Source organism: Diplotaxodon limnothrissa, linkage group LG20 (assembly GCF_057381915.1).
Source record: "Diplotaxodon limnothrissa isolate DT_005_m linkage group LG20, D_limnothrissa_male_GT1.1, whole genome shotgun sequence".
NCBI lineage: Eukaryota > Metazoa > Chordata > Actinopteri > Cichliformes > Cichlidae > Diplotaxodon > Diplotaxodon limnothrissa.
In genome coordinates, this window is record NC_140615.1 from 36,457,186 (window position 1) to 36,478,370 (window position 21,185).

General features: G+C 40.1%; 1 protein-coding gene across 1 annotated transcript in view; it reads left to right on the forward strand.

Moving 5' to 3' along the window:
• The window catches only part of kcnd1 (potassium voltage-gated channel, Shal-related subfamily, member 1), a 68,130-nt gene that overhangs the window by 37,216 nt on the left and 9,729 nt on the right, over nucleotides 1-21,185 (forward strand). Inside the window, exons 4-5 of the mRNA XM_085344502.1 lie at nucleotides 17,736-17,898; nucleotides 18,967-19,050. Coding sequence (XP_085200628.1) covers nucleotides 17,736-17,898; nucleotides 18,967-19,050 — 247 coding nt within the window. The remainder of the gene's footprint in view (nucleotides 1-17,735; nucleotides 17,899-18,966; nucleotides 19,051-21,185) is intronic.

Genomic DNA, 21,185 nt, shown 5'->3' on the forward strand with positions numbered 1-21,185 from the left:
CAGACAGAAGGAGAGCACAGGATTTAGGAAAAGGAGGAGAGGTGATGGAGGAAGGAAGGGAAAGATGAGGATGGAAAGAGGAGGAGAGCAGAGAGGCTTTTAGCAGCCTGATGTAACCCAGAATAGAAGTTTGCAGAGAGGAAAAACAAACTGAGCTGGTGATCAAACTTGTCCGGTCGATACCGGTGTCCTTGTGAAGAACAATTCAAACAGTTTGGAGGCAGAAGAGGACACTCATGGGGAGCCATACAGGAAGCTCAAACCCCCAAATTTCACCCTTTTTCCCACCGCTTTTCACTGCAGTTGTGTGAAGCATAGATGGTAAAATATTGAGTGTTCCTAGAAGCTGCATTAACTCATTTGTTTGGTCAGGTAGTTTCATCGCATGCAAAAGTTAATTTTCACAGAGAGCTGATAAAACGCAGGAAATGGAAAAGGCTCATTTTAGCTGTAATTATTAATGCAGCGATGACACAAATGCTCGGGACTGGATTAAAATCCCTGAAATGAAAACCTTATCCGAATGGTGTTTACGTCTCTTGTTACGGTGTAACATCAGCACTCTGGCAGTTTCTCTGCTGCTGTCAGTCAAACACACACAGACGCACACAGTCAGTTGAGACCAACTTCTGCTCTTCAGACCAGTTTTCTGCCTTTCAATAACAAAACTGTTGAACAAAATCATACTTTAAAGAGTTGTTGTCACCTTTAACTCTGAACTGGATTGATGAAGTGGAAGAAACTGGATGAATGAATGGATGTTCTTATTTCTCGATTTTGCTGGAGTAGCTTTGCAAGAATCCCACTTCCAGGGAAAAACAAACAGACAGCTTCTCCTCAGTGGAGCCTCTGCACAACCGCACCTCCTTAAAAGGTGTAAATGAACACAAAAATTATATCTGCAAATTTGACAGCAGACATTTAAATAATGTAACGTCAATTTTGCCTGCTCGTCATGGCACATAATGGCCTGGGTGTATTTGAATATTTCATTCGATCACAATAAAAAAAAAAAACATCACTTCTTCTGTACGCTGATGTAAACTTGCATTTAACGTCACGTTGTTACTCAGGTTGAGTCCTGATGAGCGCGTCATGTGTGCAGCAGATGGCTGTATGAAGACATCTGTAATAACAGCTCCTCCTGGAAGACGAGGGAACCGTCGGTAACCCTGTTGGACTACGCTAAAGTCTGAGCTCTTGGGTCACAGAAGAGCTTTTAAACATTGGAAAGTTGCCACATTTAATATGAATATTCATAACTACCATATTGCTGTATCAGTTTACATTCTGCTTTAGATTGCATGAAAACCATTGTATAAATAAGAAGTCTGATGTGGATCAGCAGTGCTGCCAAAAATGTATTAACATATTGTTTGGATTTACATAACATCATTATTTACAAATTTGTGAAAAAAATAACCGTGCCAACATCTGTCTTGTTTGGTGTCATATTAAACCATAAAAGTACAGCAAAGCTGATGCCAACAGTTAATTACAAGCACATCTGGAAGTGTTTTTATTTAGTGCGTATTTGGATTGTTTGACTGTTCAAAAAGGTTTATTTGTTACATCATAAATGAACAAATTCAAATATCTCAGAGTGTCGGGCCAGTAATCGAAATCACATATATCTATTACAGATAACTGGGAAACCACACATCCTGTATTTCATTTTATATAGAATATAACTTAAAATAATTGATCCTCTGTATAACTAAGGTCAACTATAGAGTAACGACTGGTTTCTGGTCATCATCTTACAATTATGCTCTTTGAGACAAGTTTCCTGACCCGGCGCCATATGAACACAATTGAATTGCCTGCTCGTGAGTAATAACACCGATGCGTATCGCAAAGGTCTCTGGAGGCTTAACGGTGCATTTTTGCCCCGAGGCGCCTCTGGAGGTTGTTCCGGCCATGAAGGCGATGGAGGATTTGCTGTAACTCTTTCTACTCTGAGTTGGATCTTGTTGTTGTGCGGTTGTTGGTTGTTTGCACTGAGGGGATTTTGTTGAATGTTAAGCAGATTCTTTTCTTCTCTTCTGGTATTAAAAGGTCTTTTTGTGTACACACTCATGCCTTCAGCTGTTTTGCTCACTGTCCCATTTTTTTCTAAGGTTTTATAGAAAACCCACTGGCACCTGTATTCTGGGTTGTTGGTGCAACATTTGCATGAAGGTCTTTTCAGCCAGTGAGAAAAGTTGATAAAAAAGGAATTTTTGTGACACAGACAAAGATGCAAACATAAGAAGCATTGGTGAAAGTCATGGAGTCACTGCAGGAGAGGATGATTGTGGTTCTGTTTTTTTTTTTTTTCTTATAAAATGTTCAAAATATACAAAAAGAAAATCTGGCATCATGTTTAAGGATCTGTGATTTCAGGTCACATTGACTGCTCTCCGTGAAGAACCTGTGAAAACATTTTAGGTATGAAAGACGTTCCAACTTCCAAAAATGATAATGAAAATGTCCCAAAGCTTCCACTTAAGAGCAGCTGTTCTAAAAGTGGTTCTAATTTAAAGCTTTTGGACCACGTAAACACATCAAAGTGCGATTATTTCAAGTGCTGAGTTAGTGAGGAACATATTCCACGTTTGTGATGACTGAAAGAAAAGCAGTCGAGCGCCACTCCTCTGTGTGCCCGTACGCTGTTTAAAAATCAAAAGAAAAGAGCTTAAATATCCAATCATATTAAGCTGAGTTTGAGTGGATACATTTCAACCTTCTTCTTTTTCTTTACGTTTTGTTTTTTTATAAATGCAAAAAGTTGGAAGATTAGATTAGATTAGATTAGATAGAACTTTATTAATCCCTCGGGTGGGTTCCTCTGGGAAATTCGATTTCCAAAAAAGCACAGCACCGACAGAAGTTACAGAGTTACAGAATATTATATATACACACACACACACACACACACATATATATAAATACAGAGACAATATAAATAAAATATACGAAGGGGATAAATAGAATAAATAGGAATAAAAAATAAAAATACAAGTGAATTGCACATTTCAAGTATTGAGGTCTATTGCACTGTTGACTATTTACAAAAGTATTGCACAAAAGGTATTGCACAGTGAGGTGAAGAGGCACTACAGCTTAGTTGTTCCCCCCTCCTTTGTCCTCCTGTTTCCTGTACAAGCTCGAAGGCTTTTCCCCATTTTGAAATAATAGTAAAATACAAATATTAAGAAATACATTTTTAAAAGTCCTTAAATTTTCATTTCAGCTCTTCTCTCCTTCTTCCATTGTATCTGATCGGGTGGCTCTCCCTACAATTTGATTGTCCTTCCTGCTCTTCTCACTAAACGAATTATCATTGGCTGTCTGCCCCTCTATTAGATTGTGATTGGCTGGCTCCCCTATTACAGGTGGGCGATAAGGATCGGTCTCTGTGTTCCATTGGCTGACTCGGCATTATTGGATTTCTATCTGCTCCAATTGGGAAGCAGCATTTGTTGTCTTTTAGTCCTTATGGCTGGGAATCAGTTTTTAGATTTCGAGTGACTCTCCAACCTTCCCAGTGTTTTCCATCTTTCCTCGCCAGCCTCCCCCTCTCCGCTTGTGTCTGTCTGGTCTTTGGTATCGTGGCTCGGTGCAGGATGACATAATTCTGGCCATGAAATATTTAACATGCTGAGAGAGCAGCTCAGAATATTTGGGCTGACCCGTGCCTCCCGAGACACTCCCCTTTTGTAAAACCGTTATTTATGACGACGGCTGGCTCCAACTCCACACTCGGAAAAATTATGGTTCTTAAATGGTTCTTCAGATGTCTTCATGGTTCTTTAAAGAACCATCATACGTCAAAGAACCTTTTTATTTTGTGGATGGTTCTTCAGCTATTACAAATGGTTCTTTAAAGAACAAAAGGTTCTTTATCCTTAGCAATCTAAGTTTGATGGTGTAAATGGCATAAATATTTATTCACTATAATGAGGCTGTGAATTATACTGTGTGTTTTCTTTGTGTGCATGTGTGTGCGAAGGGGAAGGGCGGGATACCTGGCAATTACCCTTTAAGAGAAGATGGTAGGAAACTGAATATTCAAATAAAAGTTAGAAATATTTGCAAACAATAGACACAATACACACATTCAAATACTGTACTTTAGTTTTAAATTTTAATAAAGCATTACTATTTTCTACTCCAAGGCATTACTTTTGAGATTATTATATATTTTTGAAAATATAGCATAATGATAATACTAGTTATTGTAAACTTTACAAACCACCCAGCAGTATGTAAAGTCAAATTATAAAATACAAGTAAATAACAATTGCAGAACAGAATGTCAGTGTAATGGACACAGACTTCGTTTTGACAAAGCACACTGCTTAGGTAAATGATCTGAGTAGTTGTTCATCACTGATCAATTTGTTAATATGTGTTTCGAGCCAAATAAATGACAGGGAGAGAGAGAGTGACGTCAGAACAGGTCATACTGTAACCTCCCGGGAGCGGACGGAGGGGGTCAGTCGTTGGGATGCGCATGCGCAGACAGAGTGTGCGAGCGGCGGGCCTTGACCTTCGGGAAAAAAAAACTCACGGACGGTGACAGCGAAACGGATAACAGTCTTCAGTACCTGCTGGACTTTGAAGCTGTGGATTCTGGGACTGTTAGAAAAGGTAAAACATTTTCATTAAAACCTTATTACTGTTTTGTTTTTGTTACTCGTCATTGTAGCTTGCTGTTAATGTTGTGCTAACAGTAGCGATTAGCTAGATACGTTAGCCGTTGAGGTCAACGCAATTTAGTATCCAACGGTTTTCCTAACAAAACCACTGTTATAATTAAGTGAAGCTGCTCCCAGCTAATTTGAACCTTTGGCTTCTAAAATATGTGGTTCAATTGCGTGCTGCGTACATAACCTAATGTCAGCTAGACCGAAATTAAAATGTAATATATTGTTAAAGTCACTAAAATGGCGCCTGAAGCCTGTTGTGACGTGAGCTCTGTGTCTGCTCTAGAAACTCTGAAATTCTGTAGATCTGAGCCGTACATTAAATACTCACATGAACCTGTACTTTGAATTCTGTATGAGCTGTATAAAATACAGCTATGCATAAGTGTTTTGAATGAATAATTAGATTAGATGACTCTTTATTGTCTAATCGAATTATATAGAAATGAATAGAAATGTGACATGAGAAGGTGTGTCTTTGACTGTTCCTGCATAACTTAGTTTCGGACTAGTTGACAAGTTATGCTCCGGTCATTTGATGTTTCCAAGATAGATGTTCTTTTGTAATATAGTTAATTTTTTTGTATATTTCATTTATCCACCATCATACATCATACATACAAGCTAAGAAGAGGTCGTTATACTAACAAGAGGTATCAACGCCGGGCCAAAGTTCAGCACATGGTTAAAGTTTGTAATCCAGCCAGGGTGTAAATATCACTCAGCAGCCAGAGCTGAAGCAGGTAGCATCAACACATAAATCTACTCTACCCGGCTTAAATCACAAGAGCACCTCTGACCAAAAAGCTGTAGATTTTTCTTGTTTGCACAAATTAATCCAGATTCACATTAATTGTGTTCACAGCTCCAACAAAATGAGGAAGAGGAGGGGGAGAAACACAATTAGGTTGAATTACAATTGGATGGAAGGCGAGGACAAGGAGAAGGAAGCTTAGGATGAGGAGGAAGAGAAGCAGCAGGAGCATCTTTAGGGATCCCTATGATGTCATTGAGGTTGGTTTCATTAATATGGTCCTCTCACAAAGAACGATGACTTGTTTTAGTTCACCTACTTCCTGTATTAAATAGTGATGTGCAAAATGTTGTGAAAAACCATGGAGCAGGTACGTATAGTGCATCTGCAGGTAAATGAACATCAAATCTCTAAGACAGACTGAAATTTGTATATTTATCACCCTTATGATAAAACCCACGTCAGCCATTGGTTTATGGACTTTGTATTTTGAAGCCTCAACATTTGCTTTCTTGCTGTTGCTATGTTGGGACCATATTAGGATGAGGGATCAGAATCTGGAGTCATGCACACTATTGTTTCATTTAGTGTGTATCCATAAGATTCGTACAGCAGATCCAAGTTGTGCCTTGAAAACAGGAAAGTCGTCTGCATAGAGGAGAACTGTAATAGCAGGCTTGTAAAAAGTGAGGCTTTGTGCTCTCGTTTTACTTCTGTCACCCTGTTTTGATGCAGATTTCACTTGAAATCAGGCAAGAACTGGACTTATTTTTTTATGTGTTCTTGTGAATTGATTGTGTATCGCATATGTTTGATTTGACTTTCTGCAAGACAACAGTTGTCCGCTGGCCAAAAAAGTTTTCCAAATACCTCCACGTGATCTAGCCTGGATTTAGAAAAGAATAGCAAAAAAATCTGCACCTCCTGCTTCAGATGCAATTTGTGTTTCTGTGTTCAGAGGCAGCGGCGAGAGGGGAGACCTCGGCTCATCCAGCTGGAGAGCCTGACCAGGAGGAGTCGAACATTAACTGAGCTCTTCCAGGGCACCCTGCAGACTCGGCTGCTGGCATCGGCGAGGGATGACGTGAACGCCAAACTGGAGTCCATCACAGGTCAACTGCAGGTATGCGAGTCAGACCTTCTGAGGAGGGTTTCACTTTTCTCTTCTTTATAATTGACTCTTTTCTCGATCTCTTTCAGCTCCTTGTCTCAGAGTGGGAGGGATTTGAAGCACAAAGGGAGGAACTTGTCATTTGGTTGGCTGATATGGATGTGAGGTTGACCAGCTGACAGGAAACACCAGTGAAAAACTGAAACAACTGCAGGTGTGGGCTTGTTTTGATATGACATATACAGGGAGTGCAGAATTATTAGGCAAGTTGTATTTTTGAGGAATATTATTATTGAACAACAACCATGTTCTCAATGAACCCAAAAAACTCATTAATATCAAAGCTGAATGTTTTTGGAAGTAGTTTGTAGTTTGTTTTTAGTTTTAGCTATTTTAGGGGGATATCTGTGTGTGCAGGTGACTATTACTGTGCATAATTATTAGGCAACTTAACAAAAAACAAATATATACCCATTTCAATTATTTATTTTTACCAGTGAAACCAATATAACATCTCCACATTCACAAATATACATTTCTGACATTCAAAAACAAAACAAAAACAAATCAGCGACCAATATAGCCACCTTTCTTTGCAAGGACACTCAAAAGCCTGCCATCCATGGATTCTGTCAGTGTTTTGATCTGTTCACCATCAACATTGCGTGCAGCAGCAACCACAGCCTCCCAGACACTGTTCAGAGAGGTGTACTGTTTTCCCTCCTTGTAAATCTCACATTTGATGATGGACCACAGGTTCTCAATGGGGTTCAGATCAGGTGAACAAGGAGGCCATGTCATTAGTTTTTCTTCTTTTATACCCTTTCTTGCCAGCCACGCTGTGGAGTACTTGGACGCGTGTGATGGAGCATTGTCCTGCATGGAAATCATGTTTTTCTTGAAGGATGCAGACTTCTTCCTGTACCACTGCTTGAAGAAGGTGTCTTCCAGAAACTGGCAGTAGGACTGGGAGTTGAGCTTGACTCCATCCTCAACCCGAAAAGGCCCCACAAGCTCATCTTTGATGATACCAGCCCAAACCAGTACTCCACCTCCACCTTGCTGGTGTCTGAGTGGGACTGGAGCTCTCTGCCCTTTACCAATCCAGCCACGGGCCCATCCATCTGGCCCATCAAGACTCACTCTCATTTCATCAGTCCATAAAACCTTAGAAAAACCAGTCTTGAGATATTTCTTGGCCCAGTCTTGACGTTTCAGCTTGTGTGTCTTGTTCAGTGGTGGTCGTCTTTCAGCCTTTCTTACCTTGACCATGTCTCTGAGTATTGCACACCTTGTGCTTTTGGGCACTCCAGTGATGCTGCAGCTCTGAAATATGGCCAAACTGGTGGCAAGTGGCATCTTGGCAGCTGCACGCTTGACTTTTCTCAGTTCATGGGCAGTTATTTTGCGCCTTGGTTTTTCCACACGCTTCTTGCGACCCTGTTGACTATTTTGAATGAAACGCTTGATTGTTCGATAATCACGCTTCAGAAGCTTTGCAATTTTGAGACTGCTGCATCCCTCTGCAAGATATCTCACTATTTTTGACTTTTCTGAGCCTGTCAAGTCCTTCTTTTGACCCATTTTGCCAAAGGAAAGGACGTTGCCTAATAATTATGCACACCTGATATAGGGTGTTGATGTCATTAGACCACACCCCTTCTCATTACAGAGATGCACATCACCTAATATGCTTAATTGGTAGTAGGCTTTCCAGCCTATACAGCTTGGAGTAAGACAACATGCATGAAGAGGATGATGTGGACAAAATACTCATTTGCCTAATAATTCTGCACTCCCTGTATTTGATATGAAACATACGTCAGAGACATTATCCTAAACTGGACTAACAAAGGACCATGAGTACAACATGAAATGTACATTACATAGCGTAATGCTAAAGTTCATTGATCATTTTAATCATAAACTTGTTGTTGAAATATTTTTACTGAACATGCAAACATCTGCTGATGAAAATGTGTTGATTTATTGGTCTGTTATGAAGCTATTGCTATTTCTAATGTGTTTTATCACTTTCTGATGTTTTATTAATTAAACAATACATGTATTGTTGTGTTATCTGTAGCTATAGTATTTATATATATATTTATTTATAGTATAGCAAATATATTTAATTATTACTGTTTAAAACACTAATTTGTGACATGTATTAGTATTGATGTTGTGCTGAGGGCTAAAATGCCTTTTTGTCTTTTGGTAACTACAAAATGACAATAAACCATTAATATATGTCTATGCTGTGCTCGTATTTATTTTTACCCTACTCAAATTCAATTTATGATGCATTTTATTTTGAAAGATTTAAAATGTTTTTTTAAAGAACCACTCAAAAAAGGTTCTTTAAAATGGTTCTTTTAAAAAACCATTTGAAGGACCTTTTTAAAAAGGTTCTTTGAAAAACCATTAAAGGTGCCCCAAAGAACCATTTCTTGATGGTTCTTTGGGGCACCTTTAAAGGTTCTTCAATGAACCACTGAAAGAAATGGTTCTTCAAAGAACCATTGTTTGAAAGGTTCTTTGTGGCACCAAAAAAGGTTCTTCTATGGCATCAGTCTAAAGAACCACTTTTGGTTCCAGTTGGCACCTTTATTTTTCTGAGTGCAGCTGCAGGGTCACTACAGTCAGATATCTGAATGAGACCGTTTTGCTCCGCTGGATTCAGACAGCTTTCATTTTCTCCTTTTTCACATGTATACACTGTAAAAGAGAAAAGATAAAAAACCTTCAGATTTCAGTGAAACCAGCTACAGTAAAGTGTAATTTCTTATCATTAGGCTTTGAGTTTGTCCAACTCTGATTTTTCACTCTTAGATTTCTTTAAAATAATGTTTCATTTTTTGGCACAATACATTTTTCTAACTTTAAATGCTATGAGAGTTTCTGAGGCACAACAGCTGTCATTTTTATTAATGTTGCATCTTTTACAGGGTCTCTCAGTATTTTCCATGTTAACCACTGTTCAGACCAATAAATAAATAAAGGTATAAACGATTCAGTGTTTAGCTTCTCCTGCAGATTTCTTTTCATGTGCAGTGTGGAGGACACTTAGCCTGTAGGCACTGCTGGGTTTATAAATAACTCCCGTTTTACAGAAAATATGATTAAAAGGTTGAGTAAGTAAATAGTAAGGTCTGTATGTGACTGCACATGCTTGAGATTTACAGATTCAGTATATGCTGTTTTTCCTCCTCTTCTCTCTCACTCTTTGTTCATCTTGACCTTCTCGCCTTCTTCTTTCTCTTTCTCTTCACCCTTCTCTTGACTGTCCTCACTCAACCTCCTCTTTCCTCCCTCCTTTCTTCCCTCCTTTGCTTCCTCCTCCTTCCATCTCCCTCCTCTGGCTTCGTGTCAAGCTACCACTCGATGTGTTGTCCTCCTCCTGCTGCAGGACGGAGACTTGGCTCCAGCAGCTCTAGATAATGACCCAGGAGAAAGAGGGGGGAGGGCGGGAAGAAGAGAGAAATGGGAGATGGCAAGAGAGCTGGAGGAGAGAACAGAAAGGGTACGAGAGAGGGAAAGAAATAAAGGAAATGTGTGGAGAAAGGAGGGAGCGATGCACGGAGAGACAATATAAACTTTCTAATGCCTCTCTCGACATGCCAGCTACAAGCCCTCTAATGCTGCCATCCATTATTTAATATTGGATGGCGCACACACACACACACACACACACACACACACACACACACACACAGAGTCTTAGTTGGTTTAATCACCCCACCCTGCAGCCACAACCTTCTACATTATAAAGAGCAACTTTACTCTGAGCTGAATAGCTTCGTTTTACTGACCTCTGCTGGTTGAGCATCCATCGCGGTCTGAGTGAGTTCATGGTGAGCACCTTTGGCTGAGCGGTAACTAAAAATGTTGTTTAGCAGAAATCCAGGTAAACTGAACGTCAGCTCAGATCTGGATGAGATCTGGCTAATTTCAGATCATTTGCTTTACTAACCTGTGGTGAAGTGTAACTAAATGCTGCTTTGGCTGCAGTTAAAGTCCAGCTAAACTTCAGCTAAGCTATGACTGATGTGCGACTTTAGTCTGGCCAGGCTTTCCCAAGCTCAGCTTTGGTCAAGCTCCAGCTCAGCAGTGCTCCAGCTCACTTTGTTTCACTTGTTCAGAGCTTTTGTTCATCTTTTTCAGCAAACTGAACACATTAGCAGCCTGAGATACAGCGAACGGCACTGTGCTGTTTCCATGTGGTAATTCTATTTTCATCACATGATTTGCAACTCATTTTCTGACCAGCACAAACATGTGAAGTGACTCTTTATCATCAAAAATATTGATACAGTCACTCAAGAAAACATGGAAATTAAAATTTTCTATCTAATTAATGTTTTATTTCATGTGTTAAAGGATGCACATGCTCTCCGTCTGTCAGAGGCACGTTGAACATCCCGGTACACATGCCATTACACAAATGCTATTTGAATGAATAAGACGGCATTCATATTCATTCATTTCCTTAATTCGTTCAGACTGAAAAACATTTAAAAAAATCAGCTGTAGCTTTAAAGCTGCTAACATGCTACAGCTACTGTACAATAACTGTACAGTTTCCATCTTCATGGAAATTGTGGAAATGATAGAATATCAGACTCTACACTGTGTGTGCGTGCGTGCGTGCGTGCGTGCGTGCGTGTGTACGTGCGTGCGTGCGTGTGTGTGTGTGCGTGTGTGTGTGTGTGTGTGTGTGCGTGCAGTAATACTCTTTGGGTCAGTGAATAAGATAAACCATTAAAGTCATGTTTTTGTCTGAATGAGTTAAATATAAATCAGGCTTCATTGTGAGTCTGTGCCTTTGCACTCTGAGCACTATGTGAGTATGTACTCTATAATCCGTATACAATGTGTCTATACATTATAGAGGAGGTGGCTCATAGGTTGACCATGCTTTATGTTTGAGATTATTTTCTGCTGAATGGCTGTGGGCCTTCGGGCCACTCTGGGTAATGTAGTTGGTTGACCTTTTGATCTTCTTTTCTTCTTCTTCATCTTTAGATCCACCATAGATCCATCCAGAGCTCTACGCCATATTTTTATAGATCTGCTTAAAAAGTACCTTAATTTATAAATAAGAAAAACAGGCCTGACTGGGGAACAAAAAATCTTCCACCTAATCAAACAGCCTCAGACACACTGAAGTTATTGAACCTTGATGCAAAAAAACAAAACAAAAAACTGATGCAAGAGAAAGAAAGTACAAGAACGCTGCATCGATTTTAATCATAGTGGGGAAAGTCTACCTCTGGCTGCAGGTTGTGTTTACTAATAGATAATACCTGGCTCTGATACAGGATGGAAAGAAATCTTAAATAAACACACACTCAAGTATTGGGCCATGCTTCTTAATCTTTGAATTCAGGTGTTTTCAGTCGTATTGTCACAAGTGTATAAAATCACACACCTGGCCACGCAGTCTACTTTTACAATCATTTGGGAAAGAATAGGATGTGCTAAAGATGCGCAAATCAGTCACTTTGTGAAACGTCTCTCCTGTTAGATGTTCCACAGTCAAATATAAGCAATGTTATTGCCACACTGAAGTCTTTAGAAACCACTCTGTCACATTCTGCAGCCGCATTTCAGAGCAGTGGAGCTGATGGTGTAAATCTCACCAACAGTCTGCTGAATCAGTAACTGCAGACTGCCTGTGGCATTAACATCAGCACAAAGCTGTGCACCAGGAGCTTCAAGGCTTAGGTTTCCATGGCCGAGCAGCTTCTGCAGGCGCAGTGTTTAAGTGGCCCAGTACTTTAAATCCATCTGTTTTCTTACAGTTTACAGTCTTTGCAAAGAATAAAGCGAGGAGCTGCTGGCATGATGTTTCCAGAAGGATGGTGTTTGATACCACCAAAACATCCAAACAGAAACCATGTGGATAAATGAGGAAACAGGCGACATGTTCAAGTGGGAATCAGCGAGATTCGGAATTATAAATCATTTCCTGATTACATTTCATTGTAAAGGCTGTGGGCTGAGGACGCTGATGAGACTGTTTTAAGCCTTAATTTAAAACTTGAATTGATTTCTGTGACACAAAAATAAAAGATATGAACATATTTAATGTAACTTTAGCTGCACATAAGTGCGACAGCTTTGTTTTATCTTTCAGACAAGTTGGTTCCATGTTTATTGGATCTGTTTCACCATGGTATGCCTCCATTCAACACACACTCCCTCAAACCAACAGGCAGCCGCATCAAAGCTAATTTATGGTCCATTAAAGGGGCACTGCGTGTAATGTTTGGCTCTGGACGGAGGGCCACTGCAGATTTACTGCTGCCGTCTGGTAGTAAAAACTCACAAACACAAGGAGGACGCTTTACAGCTACGAGAGAGAAATGGAGCGTGTGCGTGTTTGTTGGTATTAAAAGAGGAAAAGCTAAATATGTCTCATAATTTAGGTCCAGCAGTAAACAGCAAACGCACTATAATAACAGAAAGCAAATGAGCCATGATTGCATGACATTTATCAGACATTGCTGTTGCTGTGCCAATCTTTGCTGTATAAAAACGTTTCATACTTTATATTTGATTAGCTATAAGTCTGAAGACAAAGAAAACAGCGATCAGCAAAAACTGACGTGACAATCTTTCAACGAATATCCACAGAGTATTCAGTATATTGAATATTCAGCCTAGACTCTCTCAGCACAAAGACTGAAAACGATATTTAGGAGTATTAAAGAATATTTCAGTTTTAGTGGAAATGCAAAAAACTAATTCAAAAATCACCGGCTGCTATAAAAGGTAGAAGATAGATTGAAAAGACAGCATCAGTCATTTTTTATTAAAAATGAAATCATTGTCAATCTGTAATTTCTTTTATATTTCACATTCACAGAGCTGAGATTTTATTACTAAAAATAATAAAAAAGATTTTAAAGTTTCAACCCAGAATATATTTAATTCAAGTTTATTTATTTAGCTCCAAGAGCATTATTGCTGCTTTATATTGTAAGGTAGACTCACAATAATACATACAGAGAAAAACCCAACAATCAAGCACTTTGGCGACAGTGGGAAGGAAAACCTCCCTTTTAACAGGAAGAAACCTCCAGCAGAACCAGGCTCAGGGAGGGGCGGGGCCATTTGCTGTGATTGGTTGGGGTGAGAAAAGGAAGACAGGATAAAGACATGCTGTGGAAGAGAGACAGAGGTTACTACAGTCCCCATGATGCAGTCCTACAGGAGGCTAAGTCTACCTGCTATTTGGTTTGTGGGATACACCTTAAAATGGATGTAGTGGATGTCAGTAATACTAACAGACAGGTATCTGCTTGAACCCAGAAAAGAAAAAGTTAAGCTCTATCTCTGTTGTCTCAAGCCCTTCTATCCAAAAACAGGAAAAAGGTCATGAACATTTGGGGTTAGCTGGCTTGATGAGTGATGTGCTGAATATTAGTTTCACAGCTGCTTAACGGATTTAAAGCGTTTGTATCATCCTCTTGTTACACCTGAAAATCCATTTGTGCTGCCGCCTGTAATACTGCAGCTTATAAATGTTGTTTTTCTGTATACGGCTGCGCTCACCATTTGAAGAAAAAAAAAAATCATTTTACAAGTTTTAATGAGAATTTTGAAGCATCTGTGATAAGATGGCTATTAGAAGTTGGTTTGAATTGGATTTTTTCTGTAAATCCATACAAATCGCCAATGAAATCTAATTTAGTTTTCAACATTTGCGAGGAAATGTAAATTTGTTGTTGAACTGATTAAATTGCAGCACCCGCGGGGGGAAAAATGACTTGGCTGTTAGGGCACCTCTAATGATGGTAGCACCTGATGAATGTGCAGGCTCTTTCTTCCTTCTTCAACAATTGCATGAATCACAGGGTCCATAAAGTGCAGGCTAATGAGGCTGCTGTTCCAGCTGTACGGAGTTAAACAGCTGGCAGATGCTCCGGTCGGCCGTCTGCCCGTCACAGAGCGGTTCATTTCCATTTCCATTCATTTGCATTCTGAGCTGTACTCACACGGCTGGCAGCAGCTCGTTGCCTGTTTTCCCATCTTGTTCTACAGCATCAGGAGTTGTAGGAAGTTGGCAAGTTTATGACTTCGCCCTTCATCAGTATTTTGGGTTAAAGTCCTGAACTATGCTGCTGTCTGAAAATGAGATTTCTGAGATGTTTTCTTTCTGCTCTGATGTTTTCTCCTGTGAAAATTTTGTGCCAGCACCACAGAAACAAAGCCAATAGGAGGTTATTTAGGAGCATACTAATATCCTGATGGTGACGCTGCCACAGTCATAAAGACGTAGAGTCTACATTTGGAAGGGAACTGGCCTGGCATAAATCTACCACAGTGCACGAGCTCCAGAAAGGGAAGACTCACAACTTGTTTTTGTTTACTTAGCTTTAACATGTTGGTTAGATGTAGGCAGTAGGGTTTAGTCACTGTGTTGGTCTATGACGTTTGATCTTATAGTATCTGTGTGTCCTTGACCATGTGTGCTGTGCTGTTACGTCTGTGTTTTAGTCTTTTGCAGTTTCATGTGTCTGTATTTGTCTGTTTCCTTCACTGCTGTAGTTCTTTGTTACCTTTTATTAGATGTTACCTGTCGCTTTACTTCCACCTCCTTGCCTGCCTGTGTTTCATGTCAGCGTTTGTCCTCGTGTCCTCCATATGTTCCTCTTTGCATTTCCACTGTTGAGATCAAGACAAGCCTAGAGATGAAAACGAGATGAAATATAGTAAAATTTAAATATTAGTTTTGGGTATCGGACCCTAGGCTGTATATTTTTCTGTAAATTGCACACTTTTGACACATACATATGCTTTAAAATGTCATTAAATTGTAGTTTGTGCTTATTTTACAAACCTTGAAGTAAAAATTATGTAAAAACTTGAGAAATGATGAAGGAGGGAGGATCCAGATACAGGCCTCTCCGATGTTCAGGCTGAGTTCAGTTAGAGATCCGGCACAGATTCATCCTGGCTGTTTGGCCGCAGTCTGACGTCTCCGTCGATTCTTCTGAGTGCTTTTTGCCAACAATTACAGATGACTTCTGTTCCTCTCTGCCCTCTGTTATCTCCATTGATCTGCTCCCAGCTGCCAATATGTCTCCCGGCTGAGGACACTGGAGGTTCAGTAAAACTGACCTGCGTGCCGTCAGCACGCCCTCGGCTCCCGGCGAATTACAGTCAGTGATGCACTCTCCTCAGCCAGGAGTCCAGTGAATTTAAGAATAAGCACAGAGCTGGGTGAAAGATGCATCTTAACAATTAACTGCATATCACTTAGCTAAAGTCATTTAGCTTTGGAGAGTGGAAAGTCGAGCAGCGAGAGGGCCTAAAAGATCCATATTAGTTGTTTCAGAAGTGTCTCACTCTGTCTTTGTGCTTTATGTGAGTGACACGGTGGGATGCAGGTCTGAGCTGATGTTTGGAAGTGTGGAAATTCTGGTTTCAAAAAGCAGAGGATCAGGTTTGGTGAGCGTGTTCTGGCTCATTTTAGGAGAAATAATATACTTCCAGCTTCTCAAACATGGCTTTTAGCACACGGTGTTTGTCTTTCAGTACCACTGCATAATGTTTAGCTTTCAGAGTCCAGGTCATTTGAAATCAAGGCCTCGAACTAACCGCAGAGTAAACCGATTAATAGAGAAAAAAAGGAAATCCGCAAACACACACTGATACCACCGAAGATCTGTCTTTAACACCTCGATACAGAAATTTTGATCCAGTAAGAGAGCAGATAAGGAACCTGGGATTTTCTCGATGATTAAACTTCAGGATGTTCTGGCTCCATGCGGACCATCTCTGCACTTTATACCAGGAGGTAAAGTGTAGGGTATATGGACTATAAAGAAAAGCTATGAAGGAATGAGGGGAAAATGCAAATCATTCTGTGCAGTCTGTCAGTCAGCTGAATGCACTTCAGTACATGTGGAATTAGATTTAGAAAACAGGATTTATGCCAAGAATGAGAAGCAATTCATTATGAAACTCATCTTCAGGAGGAGCAACTGCACAGCTTTAAAATTAGCTTTAAAGTTTTGAAAAATAATAAAATGGCTTGTAAGATTTGAGCAGCACACAGCAGACAAGGTCGCGGCCTTATTTTGAGAAGGACGGATATATAATGCAGCAGGTACACGAGCAGAGAGCTGCAGTTCATTACCTATATATCTGATTTACTGTACAACCTGTGCTGATTTGCATATGTGTAATATAAAGAGTTAAATCCACAGTGAGACAGACACCAGTTAAAAAAAACGGGAATGTGTTCTTACAAATTAATCATTTAATCAGCTGGAAAGAAATAATTTCTTTGAGTAATAATGATTGGTACACAGTTCACTGAGGACTTAATTATAATAACAACTTTATGAGAGATTTTACGTCTCAACAGAGCCAAGTATGCTTTATACTACCTTGTGATTAACCAACGGCTGTCATATGAGCACCTGTGATTTCTCAGGCTTATCTCTGCTTTAATAAAGCTAAGAAAACTTTTCAAAAATGAGACTTTGGATGCATCATCCAACGGCACTTCTTAAACCGGAGGACCGATTGCTGATCATATCTCTCTGAATATTTACTTAAAGAAACAAAGTAAACAGGTGGAGCTGAGCATCAATCAGCTTCTAGCTGTTGACTGGTTTGTATAGTAAACTGTTGACTGGTGCAGCTGCAGGTTTCTCCCGTCGGTGTGTCTGAGCAGAATCACACAAAGCATCCTGGCCTCCTGCCAGCTCTCTAATCTCTTCCTCCTCCTCCTCTTACTTGTCCTCGTCTCACTACCTGTGATTTATGGCTGAGCACAATGAAAGGTGAAGGCCGCATGAGGCAGCGACCAGGAATTTGTGAGAGTGTGTGTGAGCAGCTTTTCAACACTTGCACTGTAATCTTGTGGAGGACTTGCCTATTTAGCTTTTAACTAATACTACAGATTGAAAAAAACCTCTAAAATCAAATAAATATCCAGTTTCAGTGATTCGTGTTAGTGGCAACATTTTCCCAGTATTGAACTTGTTTGTCTAAATTGTGTTTATATAGTAAATTGCAGCCTCAAAGTTTATTGGAGGGACATAATGCTATTTATGTGATGATCACTATAAAGAAGTCTTCTTCTTGCTTAACCTCCTGCTTGGAATCAATGGATTCATTTATTCGGAAATTTCATATGAAAAACGTTTTCTCTCTGCAGATATGGAGACATGGTTCCAAACACCATCGCAGGGAAGATCTTTGGATCGATCTGCTCTCTGAGCGGCGTCCTGGTGATCGCCCTTCCTGTACCTGTCATCGTGTCCAACTTCAGCCGGATCTACCACCAGAACCAGAGAGCGGACAAGAGGAGAGCACAGCAGGTCTGATTCTGACGTTTCAGTATCGAGCTCAAAATAGTCTAACCAAGAAGTAAGACTGCAGCTTCTAGGTTCTGATGCAGGTTTAAGACAACACAAATAAAAACCATGTAACTAAACATCCACCTTTGACCTCTTCAAGGTCCACCCATCCATGTTGTGTTCTGGGATGAGTCTAATCAGATACTGTGGCCTTTAAAACAAAATCCCTTTATGATTAAAGTTGGCTGAAAACTTTTGTTTTCAGAGATACCTCATTTCAGCCATGCATTGATTCATTTACTCACTGAGCAGTTAGCTTTTGACTGAGGTCTAGCGAACATCTAACAGGCCAAGGCAACCCTTTAAGGCCATCTCCTTGAACATCTCCTTTCAGTGCTTCTGTTCTGGCCACTTGCCATCTAGGATCGACACCGGCGTGAAAAATCAGGTCATTTTTTTGCTTTTTGGGTGGAGTCATAAAATGTTTAATACACTGCACAAACAGAAATAGCAAATCAAGATAAGCAGCGTCGCTGCTTCATCCCACTTTTGATAAATGAAATCAAAATATGTTGAAACTGTGTGCTGCTTTGTCTGTGTGGGTTCTCAGCCATCCAGGTCAAGATAATCTAAGTTTCTTGGAGATTTTTCTCTCATCCAAGAAGCTTCTTCAGTTCTAAGTTCACTGAACTGTGCTGCTTTCTTCTCCTGGTGTTGTGCACCTCTGGCACGATGACCAATACTGCACCCAGCCAATAGGAGGCAGCTGTGATATTTTGGCTTGACTTCTGTGTAGCTGTCATGCCCATCAGTTTTCATTTTTATTCTTTGGGTGCACCCTAAACGTACATGTGGTGCATCTTTATGCTTCTATTGTATCAGCTGAAAAAATAACGTTTTATTAAAAAGCACCTTTAAAGCCCGAAAACTGGAGCTTTGCAGCAAAAATTGCAATTCACCTGAAAAATTATGAGTTTAGAGACAGATGATGTGCTCCTCTACAGTGTGTGTGTGTGTGTGTGTGTGTGTGTGTGTGTGTGTGTGTGTGAGGCGCTGACGCTGCTGTTTTCCTGTATTTCTGTCAAACAGAAAGTGCGCTTGGCTCGGATCCGCATGGCAAAGAAAGGAACAACCAACGCCTTCCTCCAGTACAAAGAAGACCGAGGGCTCAGGGTGAGACACACAAACATGGACGCAGACACTCACACTAACAGTGGATGATTTCTCACTGTCAAGGAAGAAGGCTGGATTACACTCAGGTTAACTCAGAAAGTTGTGGAAAGGTAAGGAGAGATAAAGGGACTAAAGACAGAGTGAAAAACACAAAGTCACATAAACCACAACAAACAAGATAAAATCAAATAAAAGTACACCCAAAGAGAAAGCTGGCTGATGTGTGGGGCCAAACTTTATAACTGTTAAACCCACAAATAAATCTGAGCCTGCAAATAAATTTTACATGAGATTTCTTAACGAGGCATCAAATGTGCTGACTTTCAGCAGCTGCGAAAATTTGCCTTGACCTGAAGCATCTCGGTCTGTTCAGTAAAAACCACCATGCACGAGGCCTCATCAGCTACATGTAGTTTCTCACTTTCATGTAGTTTGCCCACAAGTGTCCCACACACAGATGTGTGCAGTATACTGTGAACAGAGAGATCTTCAGGCCACATGTACATGCAATAAATTTGGGGATGACGATGTTTACTTCTGCATACATCATCCAGCGTTATAAATACCTTCATCATCCATCATTTGCTCTGTAATAAGATTTCCAGGATGTTTGACCTTTAAATTCAGGAAATCTTTGTCCTCCTTGGTTTTGCTAATCATGACAGCACTCTTACAGGCATGCATCCACTCCATAAGCATAATGTATGTGAAGGAGCTACTGCAGACCAACACCTTTAGGACCACAGATATCTGAATCCATAATATGGTTCACTAGGATTCTGCTGATCATGACTTATCTATACTTTAGCTGCAGTGAGCTTGACTTCTCACAATGCATTTCAGGACCCTGTCACGGTGCTGGGTTGGTTGACCCAGTGCTTTGAGTTCAATATATCTGGATGGTTTATGATTTATGTTTAAATTAATTTAAGCTCATTTTGTTTTCCCCAGGTTATGGAACGCCAGGACTGCCATAATGAATTAATTAAATACACCATTAAATAATTAATTAAATGTGGCAATAATTAATTAAAATTGGAATTAATTAATTAAATAAATAGTTATGACACATGTAATTAATTAATTATTGACACATTTAATTAATTATTTATGTATTTCACATTTTAATTAATTATTGACACATTTAATTAATTATTGACACATTTAATTAATTATTTAATGATATATTTATTTATTTCATTTTGGCAGTCCTGGCGTCTGGCTCTCGTCATGAAATAATTTTATCTGTCAGCCTCACCCATCAAACTCAGGGGGCGGGGTTAACGCTGCCCATGCAGCTTCTCTAACATTTGATTGGTTGCCGTGCAAAGTAAGTCAAAACAGGTCGATCCTAGAAAATCGATTGCTTGTGTAGACTTGGGGCAGCCAGTTATCCCAGAATGCAGATCAAATCACAAGCAGCAATGGTGGTGGTGTAGTTTTAAAATACCCCGTTTTTCTGTCACCAGCTACACTTTTAACAGTGTTTTAGCCGCGAATGTCGCGACGTATGTCTGGTCAGGTTGTCAACATAGAACATGTTTGCAAAAGTGCTCAGATGTTTTCAGAGATTTCACTAGCTCTGCTAACAGTTAGCATGCAGAGTGCACCGAGGGGGTTACGTTAACCGGTTTGTTTACATATTCCACTCTCCGTGTTCCACATGTTGCATTCGCAGATTCTCATTTTCACCGAACGATCGTCTCTTTCCGCCTGGTCTTGTGTCTCTGTGCTTCTGTAACATAAAGAACGAGCTGACATTTTTCTCACGAAACCAGCGATCAGCTCAGCAGACCCTCAGTTTACCTGCATGCATCCTCCTCCTCATCTGTCAGCTGTTTAACACCTGCTGCTAATTCAAGAAACACGCCTAGTTACCTGGTGATAGTCACAGTTTAACTGGGCAGCCGGTGCTCGATATAAAGCAATGTCAGCGCATTCTTCTGCACAAGATAAGTAAATATAGTGTTTTCCCCGAGCGCAGAGCTGCTGGAGCTCGTTTCCTTACAGAGCACTTTATAGGCGAACCAGCTTTATCAGCGGCTGATGTCCAATCACCGGCACACAGCTTTCAAACCTCAGCTGAGTTTTAGCTCTCAGTGGTTAAACGCTGGACTTCATTCACTCAGGTTCTG